This window comes from Delphinus delphis, chromosome 20 (assembly GCF_949987515.2).
Source record: "Delphinus delphis chromosome 20, mDelDel1.2, whole genome shotgun sequence".
NCBI lineage: Eukaryota > Metazoa > Chordata > Mammalia > Artiodactyla > Delphinidae > Delphinus > Delphinus delphis.
The window spans coordinates 17,264,722-17,280,787 of NC_082702.1; the positions used below are offsets into that span (position 1 = coordinate 17,264,722).

A 16,066-nucleotide genomic window follows, 5' to 3' on the forward strand; every position below is an offset into this window, starting at 1 on the left:
CTGTCATGTGCCCTCCCCTGAGCCTGGGACCGTGGACCACGGAGCCCCCTCCGTCCAGCAAGGTCATCTGGGGCTAGCACACTCCCCATGCCAGGGGCAGCTCCCCCAGCCTCATCCAGGGTCATTGTACCCACCAGCATGGGGCCCGGAGACGGGGGCAGGATTATTTCAGCCCTGCTCAGCCCCACACTGCCCACCCCCAGTTCCTGGAGACCACCCTGGTCCACTCCTGGGCCCATAGGTCAGCAGTAATCCCCTTGTGCCCAGTTCTAGGTGAGATTGGGGGAGATACCAGGACAAAATTCCCATGATTAGCCATGAGTGCTCCCCAGAGAGGAAAGGGCTAAGAGGATGGGGAGAGTGAGGGGAGACCACCTTCTGCCCTCAGGGCTCTCCTGGGGCTCCCATTGCCCCACCGAGGGGTCTCAACCCTGAGGATGAAATTGGTAAACAGGCCCTGCCTGGGAGGGGATAGGGGTCCTGGATGACTGTCCCTCCATCCACTGCCTGCCCACCTCTGTCTTGAGCCCTTTTGTGGGTGGCCAGGCCTATGGTGACAGCAGATAGGATGGTTTGGTCATGTCTGGGAGGCCAGAGGTAACTGAAACTCATGTCTGACCATCTGGCTGGACCTCACATCTCATCTCCCCAGGGGACTCTAGGGCTTTTGGGATGTTTATTCTCTTCACCACTTAGAGAGCAGGTCTCATGTCTAGGGAGGGCTCAGCTGCAGGGACTTCACTGTGGGCTGCCCCAGAGAGGGCCAATTTGGAGGACCAAGCTGGCAAAGGGCACTGGGAGTTCAGTGGTTATTTTCCCAACTTGATGGGCCGGCTTGGCCCCTGGGAGGAGGCTGTGACCCCTTCTTGGGCCCCTGACCCAGAGGGCCCCCTCCTTCACCACGAAGTGGTAAACAGGTTAAATGGGGCGGGGAGGGGCAGCACACGATGGTCCCAGAGAGGAGGGAGGAAGGTCCACATTCCCCCCATCCTCCCAACACATATACGGGCTCACACACGTGTACACGCCCCCTCACCCCAGACACAGATGCCCATAAGACACCTACCACACCACTCACACACACTTATACACGTACACATAGACTCACATGCTCACCGTGCGCCCCCCAGAAACACACACACACACACACACACACTCACACACACACACACACACACACACACACACACACACTTTCCTTTGTTGGCGGTTAAGTCCACTGTCCTTAGGGCTATATGAGGCTGGGCCTGGGGCTGGGGGCTGGAGCTGGGCCCGGCACCATCTCAGTGGATTCAGGGTGAGGTCTCAGGGCTGGGCTTCTGGAGCTCATACTGGGGACCATCAAGCGGTGATCACGGTCATTGCCTGGACTGTGCTTCTGCCGTCGCCACCCAGAAGGAAAGCCCCTCTCTGATGGATGTGTTTGTGTGTACATCTGCCCAACCCAGGCCTGGTTGTCTCTGAGAGATGACACAAGATGTCTTTTCCTACCCTCAGATACACACACACACACACACACACACACACACACACACACACACACTCATTCACACCGTGGAAGGATGGTCCCTGGGCAATCCTGATCGCCTCCAAGCAGCAGCAGTGGGTGAAGGTGCCCTGCAGGCTGCCCCAGCCGGGCTTCTGTGTGTCTTCTTGCTGAGTAGAAGACCAGTGACACTGCCACAGTCTTCGCCAAAGGCATCCTTGACCAGAGGCACTGTTTCTGCATTAGGAATTCCACCTCACTCTGTGAGCACCGCAGCCTAGGGGCAGCTGTTTCTGGGTCATGGTCAGCCAGGCCCCTCCCTGCCTCCTCTCACATTGACCTGGCCCTGGCTGAGGTGTTGAGGCGTCCCTGAGCCTCTCACCATCTGCCTTCCTGCCTTCCACACCTGTGAATCCCTCAGGCCCTGACCCCAGCCTCCTCCCTGCCCCTCTGGGTTCCTTCTGTCCAATGGCCCAGGCCACTTGCAGCTGGAACCCGGGCGGAGCCCTCACCCTGCTCAGGGTTCTTGGCTACATGTGGCCCCGAGCAGGGAGCGGGCAGCCTCAACCCCCTTGTTCTGCCTTTATACCTTTCCAGAGCCCAGAAAGAAGGATGGAGCCAATCACGCTAGTGTGAACCTGGCTGGGATGTCCCACCTTGGGGAGCACAGCGCCCCCTGTGTCTGGCAGCATCTCCCTTAGCAAGTGGGAGCAGACCGAGAGCCAGCTCGGGAGAGAAAGGCCACAGAAGGATTCAGGAGGGCATGCGGCAGACTGCGGGCAGACAGGCTGACAGAGATGAGACCCAACGGTGGCAGACAGACAAACAGGCCCCTAGAAACATCCAGGCAGCACCTCCTATTACAAACAAGACCCCAAAACAGCCGTAGTCATACCCAAACTCAAAGCTCCAACTAACACTTTCTCTGAGGCCTTTCGAGAATCACCCTGCCTTTTGACAATTTCAGACCATTTCTGCGTGTGAAAAATGTATGCTTTGGGGGAGAAGTTTCCTCTACAGCTCCTCCCCCCCGCCCACCCCGCAGAGCTGGTTCACATGTGGGCAGGCAATCCTGGTGTCTTTGAAGTGGTTCCGTCAGGGAATGCAGTCAGGGATCAAGGCCCGGTCAGGGGGTCTGCAGATGACATCTTCCGGCCAAAGCCCTGCTTATCCCAGGGTTCAGAAAGCCAAGGATGGCATCACTCCCTGCCTGGAAATGCCACACCCCCTGAGACCCGTGTGCAGTGTCCCATTGACTCCAGGGGCAGACCCCAAATAGCAAGCTTGCCCAGAGAGCTTGTCACTGCTCTGGCAGTCCCCAGAGGGCCCCCCACAAAGTGCACTGACAAAAAGGGACCTTGATGGTCCTCCACGGGGACAGGTCTATCTTCTTTGGGGATGAATGTGCCGGTACCCAGACGGGAGGACCCTACTGACGGAGACCTGGCCTCGGGAGCCCGAGGCGAGATGCTGCTGGCATCCTGAAAGTGAGCTGCTGGGTGCTCTGCTCCTTCTGCTTGTGCCCTGGGCTTGCCTGGCTGGGGTCTGCAGGCGCGGGGCTCAGGCTGTCCTCAGGAGAGAGAAGGAGCCCCAGAAAGTACGGGGAAGGGCCCCTGTGTTTCCACACCAACGCACAGAGTACGGACACGGCTGCTCTGGAAACCATGTGCTTTATTTGGAACCTCATTCCAAGGGAACCTCCCCCCGGGTCTTAGAAAAGCTGCAAACCCTGTGGTTTGGTACAAGGCAATGGCTAAGGGATGCGGGAAATCCCTTACAGCCGGGGCCTTCATCCTCTGGGCCTCAGACTTCCCTGGTCATCCTGACGGTAGAGCTGGGTATGGGCAGCTGGGACTCTTGGGGTGTCCAGCTCACCCCCCAGCATCTTCCTTATTTGAGGAGTATGGAAGTGGGTATGGGACAGAGGCCAGGGTCCCCATCCAAGGCCTGGGCCTCTGTGGCCCCCTGAAGGGCCTGCACCACCCAGCGGGCATGGCTCCTCAGAGCCCTGTTGCTCTGGGTACATCTCAGCTCCCAGGTGAGAACCCACGGAGCGTGGGATGCCCCTGCGGACATGTGAGTGGGTGGCACCGGGCCGCCCACGGCCGGTGGGCCCCGCCTCTCAGTACAGGTCTGCGAAGGGCTTGGAGTAGTTGAACATCAGGTAGTCCATGTAGTAGAAGTCGTAGGTGCGCTGCCGCTGCGGGGTCGAGAGCTGGGCGAAGTACTGGTGCGCGATCTGTGCGGTGGTCCGCGCCTCCTGCGAGTGCCGGTCCTTGAACCGCGGGAAGGTCAGGTTCCGCGGCGCATGGACGAGGCTCAGGAAGAAGTCGGCGTCGTCCTCCATGCTCTCAAACTTGCCCACAAAGTCATAGTCGATGAGGCAGGGGCTGCACAGCCGGCTGACGTGGTCCCAGTGGATGTCCATCCCCACGGGCCGGTGCACGTCCAGTAGGTACTGGATGAACTCGGGGAACCGCACGCCGGAGCCCGTCCGCAGGGCCTCCCGAGAGGCGTTGGCCCGGTATCGGGCCAGGATGGCCTTGCCGAAGACGGGGTGATAGTAGCTATTGGGGTGCTCAAACTTGTCGCGGAAGGCAGAGACCAGCCTCTCGAAGGGCTCGCGGACGAAGAGCATCTTGGTGTAAGTGCTGAGGCGGTGAAGGATGCCCTGGCGGTCGAAGGTGTCCAGCCGCCTGAGGGCGCTGCCGTAGTGGACGGTGTTGTGCTGGATGTCGGTGGTGGACGAGGCCAGCCCGGCCAGCACCATGAGTACCCGCTTCCAGTTGGAGCAGCCCGCCTTGGGCACCTCGCAGTACAGCACGCGGTGGCGGTCCTCCACGAAGATGCGGGACACGTGGCGGGGCGTGACCGCCCTGCGGCTGCTGCTCGCCCTGTACTTGGCGCACGCCTCCCGCATCACCCGCTTGCGCTCCTGCTGGCTCTGGTGCAGGCTGACCCAACGGCCGTCCAGGGCCCGGGGTGCTGGCCGGACGAACGTACCAGCAGAGCTGTTGGCCGGGATGGCCGCCGCCGCTGGCATTTTCTTGATAAGCAGTCGCCGGCGGCGCTGCCGGGGTCGCAGACGGGCCCCCACGTTTAGGTGGGCTTGAGGCTGCTGGGACACCTGTAGGTTCAGGCCCCTCGGGGCCCGGCTGGACAAGTCTCGGGTGACACTCTCTGTGGGTGCCTTAAAGTCACCATCCTGGGAACTGCCTGATGGGAGGTCCTGGGGCAAGAAGAGAACTGGTTAGCAGGGTGGACAGGTCAGCTGGGCACTGGGGGTCACACAGGTCAGGCCCTCGCCACGGCCGGGGTCCCTGACCCCTCTGTAGACTGCATTTTTTTCCCAGGTGAGGGAGAGGGGGACAGGCTGGCCCTGCAGGACGCGACCCCTTTGGTCTGAGCCCCCATAACAGCCCCCACAATCCCCTCTCCCCTCAAGAGGCTGTGGTGTGAGGTGCAAGTGTCATTTAGGCCACAAGATGGCGCAGGTCTCCCAGGAATAGCCTCCTGGTGACGAGGGGCAGGGGGAGCCGGGGGCCCGGGGGAGCCAGGCTCAGAGGTAATGCTTCTATCAGCACAGGCCAAGGCCGCCATCCAAAGGGAAAGGGAAATTCATGGGGCCAAGGCCCCAGGCTTTGTTCCCAAGGCTCCTGGGAAGGACAGGACACATTTTTCTTTCCAAGAACGGGTTTACTGTGAGCTCTGAGCTTTCTTCCCTGCCCTCCCCAGCTTCCCCCAGGTTGCCCATGAGATTCATCAGACTCTCGGAACTCACGCTGTGGGGCTCCTGTGGCTTGATGTTGAACTTTATTCCTGAAAAGCAAGCAGAGAGGACAGTGTTAGCAGTGGAAGTATCACGTGGTCCACAGGGACCACCTGCTTACAGGCTCTTGACTGTGGGTGCCCGGGCTGGAAAAGGCAGTTCGGCGGGATGGGAGGAGAGGCATGGCACGGTGCAAGTGCCCCTCCCCTCTCATACCCATGCAGCGAGTGGGAGTGCAGCAGAGACGTGGTCCCACTGGCTCCCAGCTGACGCTCACTGCTGGGTGTCCCACCTCCTGATGTGACCATCACGAGGGTCCAGAGGCGCCCTGCCCAAGGGTGCCCGCATACCTGCCCAGTGGAGCACCCAGGACCTCACAGCCTGCCCCCACCTCACACTTTCATTAAGTCATGGGGAAGGGCCCTCCGGGAAGATCTGTCCATCTTCTCCTTATACCCTGTCCTAGCTCTAGCCTTTCTGTGCCTGAAGATGACACACTCGTACCCATACCTTGGCACACAGGCCCGGGAGTGGAACACACTCTTTCCCCTCCGCCTTGGGCCTCCCCACTGGCTCCAGAAAGTTCCTTCACCTCGGCATCTGCTCTGCGGTTTGGGCCATCTCAGCTGGTCTTGGGGCTCCTGGCTGAGCTGGCTTCATCTCCAAAGGGCTGAAGAGAGGCCCGCACAGGGACTGACTGCCTGGTGAGCCTTTATTGGCGACTAGGGGGAGAATGGAGAGAGATCAGCGCATCACTGGCCACGCTCCAGACTGTTCGCGCTGCCCACCAAGGAGGTGCTTTGCCTGCGCTTATCACTCAGGATAAGCTCTGGGGAGTCGAAGCTTTGACCAGAGCACGGGGTTTTGCTTGGGTCTGTTTGGTCCCAGGTGGTCCTTTTCAGGGGAGGTCCCAGGAGGACGAGAGGATTTCCTCTGGGGGAGCCTATTCAGGAGTCCTGGCTTCCTTCCCCATCCCAGCCTGGCCGCTGAGGCGTCGGGGTTCTTCCTGCCCCTGTGCCAGGCGAGTGGACATTTCTGCTCTGAGGTGTTGCCAAAAGCCACAGTCACAGTCAGCACTGGGCATCCTTTAAACAAGCGGAAAGCTCCAACTTCCAGCTGGCGCGGTGGGACGCCTGCCTGAGCTCTGCCTGCTGCTGGGGGTGGGGATTGTTCTGAAGGCTCTCCCCCTGCTGTCTCTGTGTACACGGCAGAGGTCCAGTGGCTGGAGCCCAGCTGACGAGGGGACATCCGGGTCCTCTGTCCCTGACCCAGGGACTCCGCTGATTCCTTGTGAGATCCATTTTTACAGGTTCAGCCACTGCTGTGCCCCTGGCCTTATACTGGTCAGTCTGAGGATGTGCCCACAGTTCTCCTTCATTCATCTGCAAGTGAGAGTGGGGGAACGTGAGGTCACCCCTGGGCTGGAAAACCTAAATTCCCTGAGCCTGGCTGGACCTTTTCCGAGTCCCATGATAGGTGGAGGTGAAGGCACAACTTACGTTGCATCTTTCTTCTCTGCAATACTAGTCTTTGACCTCTTTTCCCAGAGGATGACCCTTCCCTGGGCAAAGGGCAGAGTGTCCACACCTTCCCGGGCATCCCCCAGCTTATGTGCATTATGTGTGTGTGCATGTGGCTGAGCCCTGAAACAGGCCTTCCAGACTCTTCCATGGAGAGGGGGAAGCTCCCTGTAGAACTGGCTGCACCCCTCAGGGGGTGGGGTGTCAGCAGCGGGTGCCTGACCTTGAGGCAGGAGCCTCTTAGAATTAAGCCCCTCAAAGGGTCCCCGTCTCAGCCCAGAGCCTCCTTCCCTCTGCTGCCCCCCCGTCCCCGCATCCTTCCACATCTCTTCAGGTGGCAGTCCCCAGCATGAGCTTCCTGGGCTCATTTCCCTCTGATACGTGCAAGTTCCCTCTTGCGGCCAATGATCACAGATCCCTTCACCAGAAGGGACCCTCTGCACACTCAGTTTTCCTTCACGCTGCCGGGTTTCCTTAATTATTTTCTGATGGCAGCTGGCTCTGCTAAATCACCTTTCCTCCTCAGAGCCTCAGACACAGGAATTTACTCTGCTTGTCAATCCTGTCAACTTGTCAAGGTGCGATGCTGCTTATTTATTTTCCTTTTCTGGAGCAAATGAGTCGTGCCAGATTTGGCCGAGAACGGGGTGGAGGAGCCGCTTACAAAAGGCATCTTGCCAGCAGGTGAAGTCAGATGAGGATGTGCTCACAGAGTCACAGCCCCGACGGCTGCGACCTCCCATCAGCTCTGTCCCCACAGCCTGGAGGGTGGTGGGCTGTGAGGTCTGACTCATTTTCATCTGTGCAGGCCGGACAGGAGGGCTCTGAGCCCGAAGGGGTTCCAAGGCAGGCCAGGCCAGAGCTCTGAGCACAGCCTGGAGAGAAAGTCCTTGCTGGACAGAGCCCAGGGCTGGGTGAGTCTCCTGAGCTATTGGCCGCTTTTGTCCAACAAAGTCAACCTGGTTGCAACTGTCCCCTTTGAAAAAAACGATTATCTTGTGGAAAACCCAACAACAGATCTTACATGGAGCCTGAGTTGGCCACAAGTTGCATGTTCGTGACCCTTAAACTTACGGCAGCTTGTTTGCAGACCGTGAGCCTGTCCCACATGGCCACTTTGGGATAAAGAAACTTAAGGAAGGAAATGTAACAGAAATGGCCAGAAATGGCCCTGCTGGCCAGGGTCCCGGTGTCCCTACTTTTTTCTTGGAGGAAGCTGCTCTTCCACACCCTGTTCAGATAAAGGCTGAAGCAAAGGCCACCCCCAGCTCTGAGCAGGTGACGGCCAGGAGGAGCCTTGGGCATCTTGAGCCTGGGGCCTGCGCATTCCCTAGAGAGCTGCACTCAGGACCCTGGACAGCTCCAGGGAGCAGCCCGGGAAGGGCCCTGCCTCTGCTGCACCACCAGGAAGGAAGGTATTGTCACCAGGAGCCCCCGGAACCTGTGCCACGGGGGACTTGGCCTCAACATAGCACCACATGCCCAGCCCCCAAAAAAGTCTAAGAGGTAGATAAAAGCCATGCCCCCAGCCTTCTCTTCCATCCAATATCACCATGCTGCGTCTCACCTCGCCTGTCTCCGTCACGCCTACCCTGCGACAGGAACCCCCAATGCCAATCATGTACACCCTCTGCTTTCAGAGTCTGAGTCACCTGTCCTCTCCCTTCAGCATAACATTAATAACCTGTATTTCTTTCCCCCTGTACGGAAAGAAATAAACGACCACTTTCTCTTTCTGGACAGAGGAGATTGGCAGAGTGGTGGAAACACATGCAGTATGATGGCAGTGAGCATCGGTGGGAGTAAACAAGGTGTGAGCTATTGGGGCTGCCAAGCGCCCTCCACACTGCGAGCCCTTCATTGGCTGAAGGTTTTCTTCTGAGCGTTTGGCTGAAGAAGCTTCCTGGCTGCCTGCCAAGGGGATGCAGAGACGGATGAGAGTGAGAGGCCAGCCCTATAATTAGGCCAAACAGCCTGGGTCTGCAGCAGAGCTGGGGAGCGGGGGGTCACTGGCATGTGGGCTGTTGGGGAGGACGGTCCCTAGCCCACCACTCCTCTCTGAATCACAGGAGGGAGACGTGCTGTGTTCAGTTCAGAAGTCCCAATCCTGGATGCCCAGGGCCCACTGGGGGTGGGGGCCGGGGACCAGCCTTTCGGTCTGGCTGTGTAGACAGGTGACACTGACGTGGGTCAAAATAGGACTCAAGTGCCTAGAAAGGGCTGCCTTGACCCCCTAGCCCCATGTTGGTCATTTGAGGAGAGTGACTGCTGTTCTAGCTGCTCAAATTCCAGCCCTAGGCCCTGATGGGCAGTGGGGAGAGGGTCCTGCCACTCTAAACGCTGTAGCCTTGGGGAAGGCATGGCTGTCCGGAAGGAGTCAGACCCACAAACAGGGACAGAGATGGGAGAGAACTGGAGGGGCCAGGCGGGGCCCCAGGCTATGAGTGCAAGTGCAAAGTCCCTGCCCTGTCCGGAGTTTCAGACTCGTGGTCCTTGGATTCCCCAGAGTTTCCTGCACTGAGCTGGGTTTCCTTGGTTCCTTTTTCCACAGCCTGGCTCTTCCGGCGGCTGAGTCTGCATGATGGACATCCCCACATCCATCTGTGCTGTCCACCCACATGTCCACTTATGCTGCCCATCAGGCCAGGAGACTCCAGGGGTTTCAGGCTGGGCGGAGCCAGGAGAGACACCAAAGGCAAGTCCCCCACTGCACCCTGGGTGCCCCACATGCGAGATCCTGCATCCGAGCATCGGTCCCACCCCAGACTCCCTGGCAGCTGCGTCTGGTGGGATGAACACCGTTGCCCTGCTCTGCTGTTTCCATATCCCAATTAGAAAGAAGTTGATCCTGTACCTACCACATGTACTGGGAGAAAGGCCTTCATGCCCTGGGGCAGCCCTGCCTGGCTGGCCAGTGTGCAGGACCTCACGCAAGCGGTGATGAGCTACAAGGTGTGAGACTGGGATGCTGGCAGGAGAAACGGCAGGCAGGGTGCATGTGCTGGTGGCTCGGGTCAGGGGAGAGACCCTGAGGGAGCTGCGAGGCCACACTCTGCAGGGAGCCTGAAAGGTTTCTGAATGAGGGTCCCCCGGAGAAACCACCAACAGGATATATGTATGTGGAGGAGGGTTTAGTTTAAGCGATTGGCTCTTGTAGTTGTGGAGGATGGGTGAAATCTGCAGGGCAGGCCACGGCCTAGAGACCCAGGGAAGAACTGATGGTGCAGCTCGGGTCTGAGGGCCGTCTGGAGGCGGAATTCTTTCCTTCTTTTCTCCTAAGGCCTTCAACTGATTGGATGAGGCCCACCCACATTATGGAGGGTAATCTCTTTATTCAAAGTCTATTGATTCAAAGGTAATCATATCTAGGGACTTCCCTGGCGGTCCGGTGGTGAAAGATTTCACCTTCCGACGCAGGGGGCGGTGCGGGTTCGATCCCTGGTCGGGGAGCTAAGATCCCACACGCCTCGGGGCCAAGAAACCAAAAACATAAAACAGAAGCAATATTGTAACAAAAATTCAATAAAGCCTTTTAAAAAGGATTCACATCAAAAAATAAAAAAATAAAGGTAATCACATCTAAAAAATACCTTCACAGTAACATCTAGACTGGTGTTTGACCACACATCTGGGCACCACAGCCTAGTCAAGCTGACATATAAACTTAACCCTCACAGAGGGTGTAGCAGTGTAGCAGTTTCCTAGGGCTGCTGTAACAGAGTACCACAAAACGGGCTGGTGTAAAAATAACAAAAATGCATTCCCTCACAGTTCTGGAGGCCAGATGTCTGAAATGAAGGCGTCAGCACGGCCCTGCTCCCTCTGGAGCCTCAAGGGGAGGATCCTTCCTTGCCTCGTCTAGCTTCTGGCTGCCCCAGATGCTCCTTGGCTGTGGCAATTTAGATCCAGCCTCTGCCTCTGTCCTCACACGGCTGTCTTATGTACCTGTCCCTTCTCCTGTGGTCGTTTTGCATTAGGGCCCACCCTAATGACCGCATCTTGATGACATCTGCAAAGAGCCTATAATATGGTCACATGCACAGGTACTAGAGGCTGAGACTTCAACCTATTTGCGGGGGGGGGGGGCACACAATTCAATTCCTAACACGGGGGAAGCGACTTCAGAGGGCTTTCAGAGCACTGGGCAGGGAAAACCTGGAGGAGGTGAGAAAACACTTCCCTTGCTGGGTTGGGTGGTCCAATTAGTAATGAAGGACTGTGTTAGTTCTCCGTGTTCTTGGGGCAGAAACGGTGTCAGACAGAGTCTGGCACAAGGCCTGGCACACAGCAGGAGCTCAGTAAACGCTTGTGAAAAAGCCAAGGCTGCCTGGACTGAGAGCTGGCCCTGGAGGGGGGACGGGTGTCGGGCTTCTCTCTGCAGCCCAGGATTCCGGCTGGAGCCCACCAACCCCCCGCTGAGCTTCTCCGGCTCGGCCTGGTAGCCTGAGAAGCGTCTGTGTGTCTGGGTGGCAGGTGCCAGCCGAGTAGCCGGATGCAGACAGGAGCTGCGCCGGCCGAGGGTTTGTCCAGCCCAGCCCGGCTGTGTGGGGTCTGTGTGGTCGGAACTAAGACACGCCCAGCTGGCTCCCTCCCGTTGCCACCTGGGGGGCACCTGGCCAGGGCCTGCTCCTGGGTCCTCGCAGTGGCTGTATCTCCTCCGGCTCTTCTCCCACCAGCTCAGGCTCTGCCCCTTTGAGGGGCAAGCCCTCCTGACCGCCCCCTCGGCCTCTGTCTGCCTCATTGTGAGCTGCTCCCTTCATCTGGGCAGATTGTTAATTTATGCAGATTTGATGCAAAACTCAGCAATTAGAGGGCAGCCTGGACTCAAGGCACAGAACTCAGATGGAAGAAGCCTCACCAAAGGGCCTTAAATCCTCACTTGTGTTCACTGGAAAATTCAACTCATTAGATTCTCTGCTAGGGACTCAGCTCACAGCCATGCCACCCCTGCTGCCCCCAGGGCCCAGGGCAGGCAAATGGGGCTCCAGGCAGCTGGGGGTCCCAGACGAAGGTGCTGGCTGCTCCTGGAACCAAAAGGTGGCTCTGTAGTCAGTGTGGACCTTGGGGAAAGGTGGGGGTCAGGCCACACATGCTCCTGGGTGGGACAGCAGGTGGCCCTGCAGGGCTCTGTCCTCTTGCCTCAGCCTCTGGGGAGTGGGGAGAACTTCTTCAAGTTGCTCTGAGACAACCAAACTCACAGTGGGGTCACCTTCGGCCCCAGACCAGAGCAAGGGCTTCCTCTCCCTTAACCTAGCGACTCCACTGAGTCATAGCTTTTAACAAGGTGTCAGCATATTTAAAAAGAAGGAAAAGAGAAAATGAGAACACTGCTGTGTGACCTTAACCTCACTAAACTTTAGTCTCCTCACCAGGAAGATGGGATAAAAATACCCATCTCCCAGTTCCACAAATGTGTAAATGAAACGGTGCACAGTGGTGGGCATAGAGAGCGCACGCAGGATAGAAGCCACCGGCCCCTGGTATCCCCATCAAATGGATACCTTCGCCCCGGCTGAGTTTCCCTGAGCCCAGCTCCCGCACGATCGCAGGACCTCTGGGACCTGTCTGCCGGGGAGGGAAGCGGGAATCTTCCCGTCTTGGGCTGATGGGCACCTGACAGCTCGGACCGCTACCTGTTTTGGTTAGCGATTCCATTCCCTCGCCTCTGAGATTAGGATCCGCATTTCAACTGGGGAGCTCCTTGTCCGCTCAGCCTTGGCTGTGAATCCCCTTGGAGCTGTCAGAGTGGGGCCCTGGAGCTGCCCATCAGTCAACCAACCAGCCAGTTAGAGGGTCTGCAAAGCCGACAGCTGTCCTGCCGTTCCACCCCTGCCCATCTGCCCATCACTTGGTTGGTCTCTGAGCATCCTCCGTGTGGCCGCCTGTCCCCAGGGGAGGGGTCCCCAGCTCCCACCTCGAGGCTCTCCTGTGTCAGAGCCTGGGGGTGACTCCACCACGTTCGGGGGGGGGTGTGTGGCCCCAGCACACGTGCCGTGCACTGCTCTGTGCCCTCACATATGCACGTTGCATGGAACGGGACCTGGTGCGTCGTGCTGCTACACCATGTGTGCCAAGGGGATGCCTCGCACCACATCTCTGTGCCGCACACACGCATGCCTCCTGCTGTGCGCTGCGGCCTGCGCTGGGCGGGGAGGCCACGTTCATGTCCGTGTACGGTTTCTGAGAGCACGTGGCACACGCTTTAGAGCAAGCCACGCCTTTCCTTCCCTTTATGTATTCCTTCAACACACACAGGCCTTTCCAGGATAAGCGGGAGCTAGCGGATGCTGCTGCAGATGAGATAGAAGCAAGCTCGTGACACTCGCCGGCAAAGTCACGGTGCCCCCGGTGGCACCTGCGGCGTGGGAGCTGCTGGCAGAACACAGTCACGCAGGCCACCACGGTCTGTCCATTCACTCCACGCTGACTGAGCACTGTATGTGCCCGGCAGTGTCTTAGGCGCCAGTGACGGCAGCTTGGCCGTGAATGGGACAGTCGTGGCCCCGCCCTCATGGCGTTCACAGGAGGTGAGGCGCTGAACAGGGGTTCCACGTGTGATGGCAGTCACGGAGGACGTGGCAGGGAGCAAGTGGTGGGGGACACCAGCAAGTCCAGGGCATCAGGTGAGGTCTCCCTTAGGTAGTGACAGTCAATTGACACCTGAAAGTGATGAGGGCATTCCTGGCAGAGGTCGATGGCCTTGACCATGACAGCAGGGCTCATGGGATGCAGAGAGGCAGAGACCGAAGGGTGTCCAGAAATGGCAGGACCATGGTGGCTGCAGGGAGGCCCAGCGAGAAAGGGGCCGTCTGGTCCCGGCAAAGGTAGCAGATCCTTAACTTCTCTCCTAAGGCCCCAGGGGGAGCCTAGAAGGGCTTTAAGCTGCGAGTTATTTTGAACTTGAGTGATTCTGAGATGAAGAGCTGAAGACAGAGCAGAAAGGCTGGTCCGTGCGTGTTGCCGTTGTCCGGGCAGGACATGTCTGAGGCCTGGCCCCAGGTGATGACGGTAGAAAGTGGGGAAACGTGCGAAGAGTATTTCAGGAGGAACAGTCAGCAGTAGGAGGTGTGCTGGTAAATGTGTAACAACTGGCTCCGTGGGTGGCGGGGTGGGGGAGGAGCCTAACGTGTAGTGTTTGCTGATTTCCCGCGTGTAAATACTCCTACCGTGGCAGATTCCAAGCTGCTGATGTAACTGTGGAGCTGGGCCCTTATGGACTGGTACCAGTGGGCCCCTGGATCAGCAGGACCTGGGGGCTGACTGGGAGCAGAATCAGGGACCCTGGCTTCTGGCTTCAGCAGTAGGGGTGTGCTGGTGGCATTTCCTGCGAAGGGGCAGATCCTCACTGAGTCTGAGACGCCTATGGGTCTCCCAAGTGCAGATGTCCAGAGGGCGGCTGAAGGAGGGACGACGGGGGCAGGTGTATGAGCTGGGGCACATTCCATGGCCTGTGGCTCTCTGGGGTCGGTGACGGTGTGGGACCAGCACTTTCCAGAGGACAGAAAGCAGGGCAGACGCAGCCAGTTACCTGGAGCACAGGCAGTGGGCCTGGCCTGAGTCCTGCCCTTGTCCACAGCCCCCCGGGAGCCACGGCTCCGGCTCCGAGTCACGTGACCAGCTTGAATGGGATGGATGTAACGTTCTTCCTGTTTGGCTGTCAGGGGCCCCTGGTGACTGCTCTCCAGCCAGCGCTCTGCAGGAAGGGGCCTAATTTGGCTTGACTATTGGTGAGTTCCTGCTGGGGGTTGCCAGAAAATAAAAACGAGTGAGTCATGCTGGAGCCCGAGGCCGAGACGGCCCCACTGAGGGGCTGCCTGTTTGCAGGGAAAATGCCAACACCACCGACTGGCCCAGGCCTGTGACAGACTCTGCTTCTCTGGAGCCGAGTCAGGCCGTCAGAGGCCGCCGGCGGGGCAGCCTCATTACCGCGACGGTCTGGCGGCAAGATAAGGATCGGGCCGGCTCGAGCCGGCTTAAGGATGTGACGTGCCGGCCGCAGCATCAATTACTGAGCTGGCCTGTGGCTGTCAGACCCGTCACAGCTGCTGCCTGCGATACCCTGAAGAGCCACAACAGTAAATCCGTCGTAGCTGATGCTTCCTTGAAGGGCCCCCCACCTGCTGCAGGGGCCGCTCGGTGAGGGAGGCATCCCAGGCTCCCAGGGGGGAGTCGGGCTCCTGCAACTGAGACCGCAAAGGGCTGCCCAGGGGCTCAGGGATGGGCCGCCCAGATGGCCGTGCGTTGGCAGTCACGCTGTCCGCTGATCGTGCCTGGAGGGGCCCCTGGCCCCGACTCCAGCACCTCCCAGGCCCATCCTCTCTCCAGTGTCTCCTCCAGCACCATTGGGACCCCCCCCCCGCCTCCCCGAGGGGCAGTGGCATTTCAGGGATCATCCTGTGTGCCCCTGAGCAGATCTGAGCCCCTGGTGACTCACAGATGGCAAGGGCAAGGAAGGGGGCCCTGGCAGTCAACCCAGCTGTTCTCTGCCACGGGTCTGGAGAGCTGCGGTCCACAGCTAACCCTAACCCCAAGGCAGGGCCTTGAAAGTGGAGCCGGTCCAGCCAAGGACCGGGCCACCAGCAGCTCAGGAAGTCTTCAGCCTGAGGATTGGGCCGGGTCCTCCAAGAGGTGAGGCACTAATCCTGGCCTTGCCAGTGGCGGGCTGTGGAGACGTCACCTTCCCCGGACATCTGGCTGAGACCCACTCACTCTGCTTTCTGTCTGCCCGGCTCATCACCCTGGGGTCCAGCCAGCAGTGGGCCTGGCTGGCTGGGGGCTGGGGAGTGCAGAAAACCTATCTTCCCACTGCTCCCTCACAGCGTGCTGGAGCTGGGCTCTACACGCACATCACGCCATCACGCAAAGACCCACAGGCCCTGTGTCCCCAGCCCCCAGCTCACGAAAGGTAACGGTCCGCAGAAACCAAAGGCCTAAAGGACGAGGAAAAACTGATCAGGACTCTTAAACCCTAATGTAGAGGAGCAATGCCGGGCCTGAACTCAGGCGGGGCAGGGAGATGAAAGGGGAGGGTAGATTCTGGAGAACCGCCAGGGGCGGGGGCTGGCGGGCTTGGTGAGTCAGGACTGAGGATGAGGGAGGTGTCTGGGGTGCCCCGCGTAATGCAGTCCGGGGGAGGTCCAGGGGGAGGGAGGAGCCGGCGGGGGAAGACAACACCCTGGGTTTGTTCATCTTGAACCAGAGACCCAAGACTTGAGTAAGGCCTGCAGATAGAAGCTGGAAAGAGTGTCTAGACACAACCCAGCCAAAACTTCCAACATCCTTGAAACACGA

The 16,066-nt window shown here is 58.9% G+C and overlaps 1 protein-coding gene across 1 annotated transcript in view; it reads right to left on the reverse strand.

Annotated features, from left to right (window-relative positions):
* Positions 1–3,146: 3,146 nt before the first annotated feature.
* The window catches only part of CHST8 (carbohydrate sulfotransferase 8), a 121,420-nt gene continuing 108,500 nt past the window's right edge, over positions 3,147–16,066 (reverse strand). Inside the window, exons 3-4 of the mRNA XM_060000681.1 lie at positions 5,268–5,305; positions 3,147–4,715 (exon numbers count right to left, since the gene is read on the reverse strand). Coding sequence (XP_059856664.1) covers positions 3,609–4,715; positions 5,268–5,305 — 1,145 coding nt within the window. The 3' untranslated portion in view covers positions 3,147–3,608. The remainder of the gene's footprint in view (positions 4,716–5,267; positions 5,306–16,066) is intronic.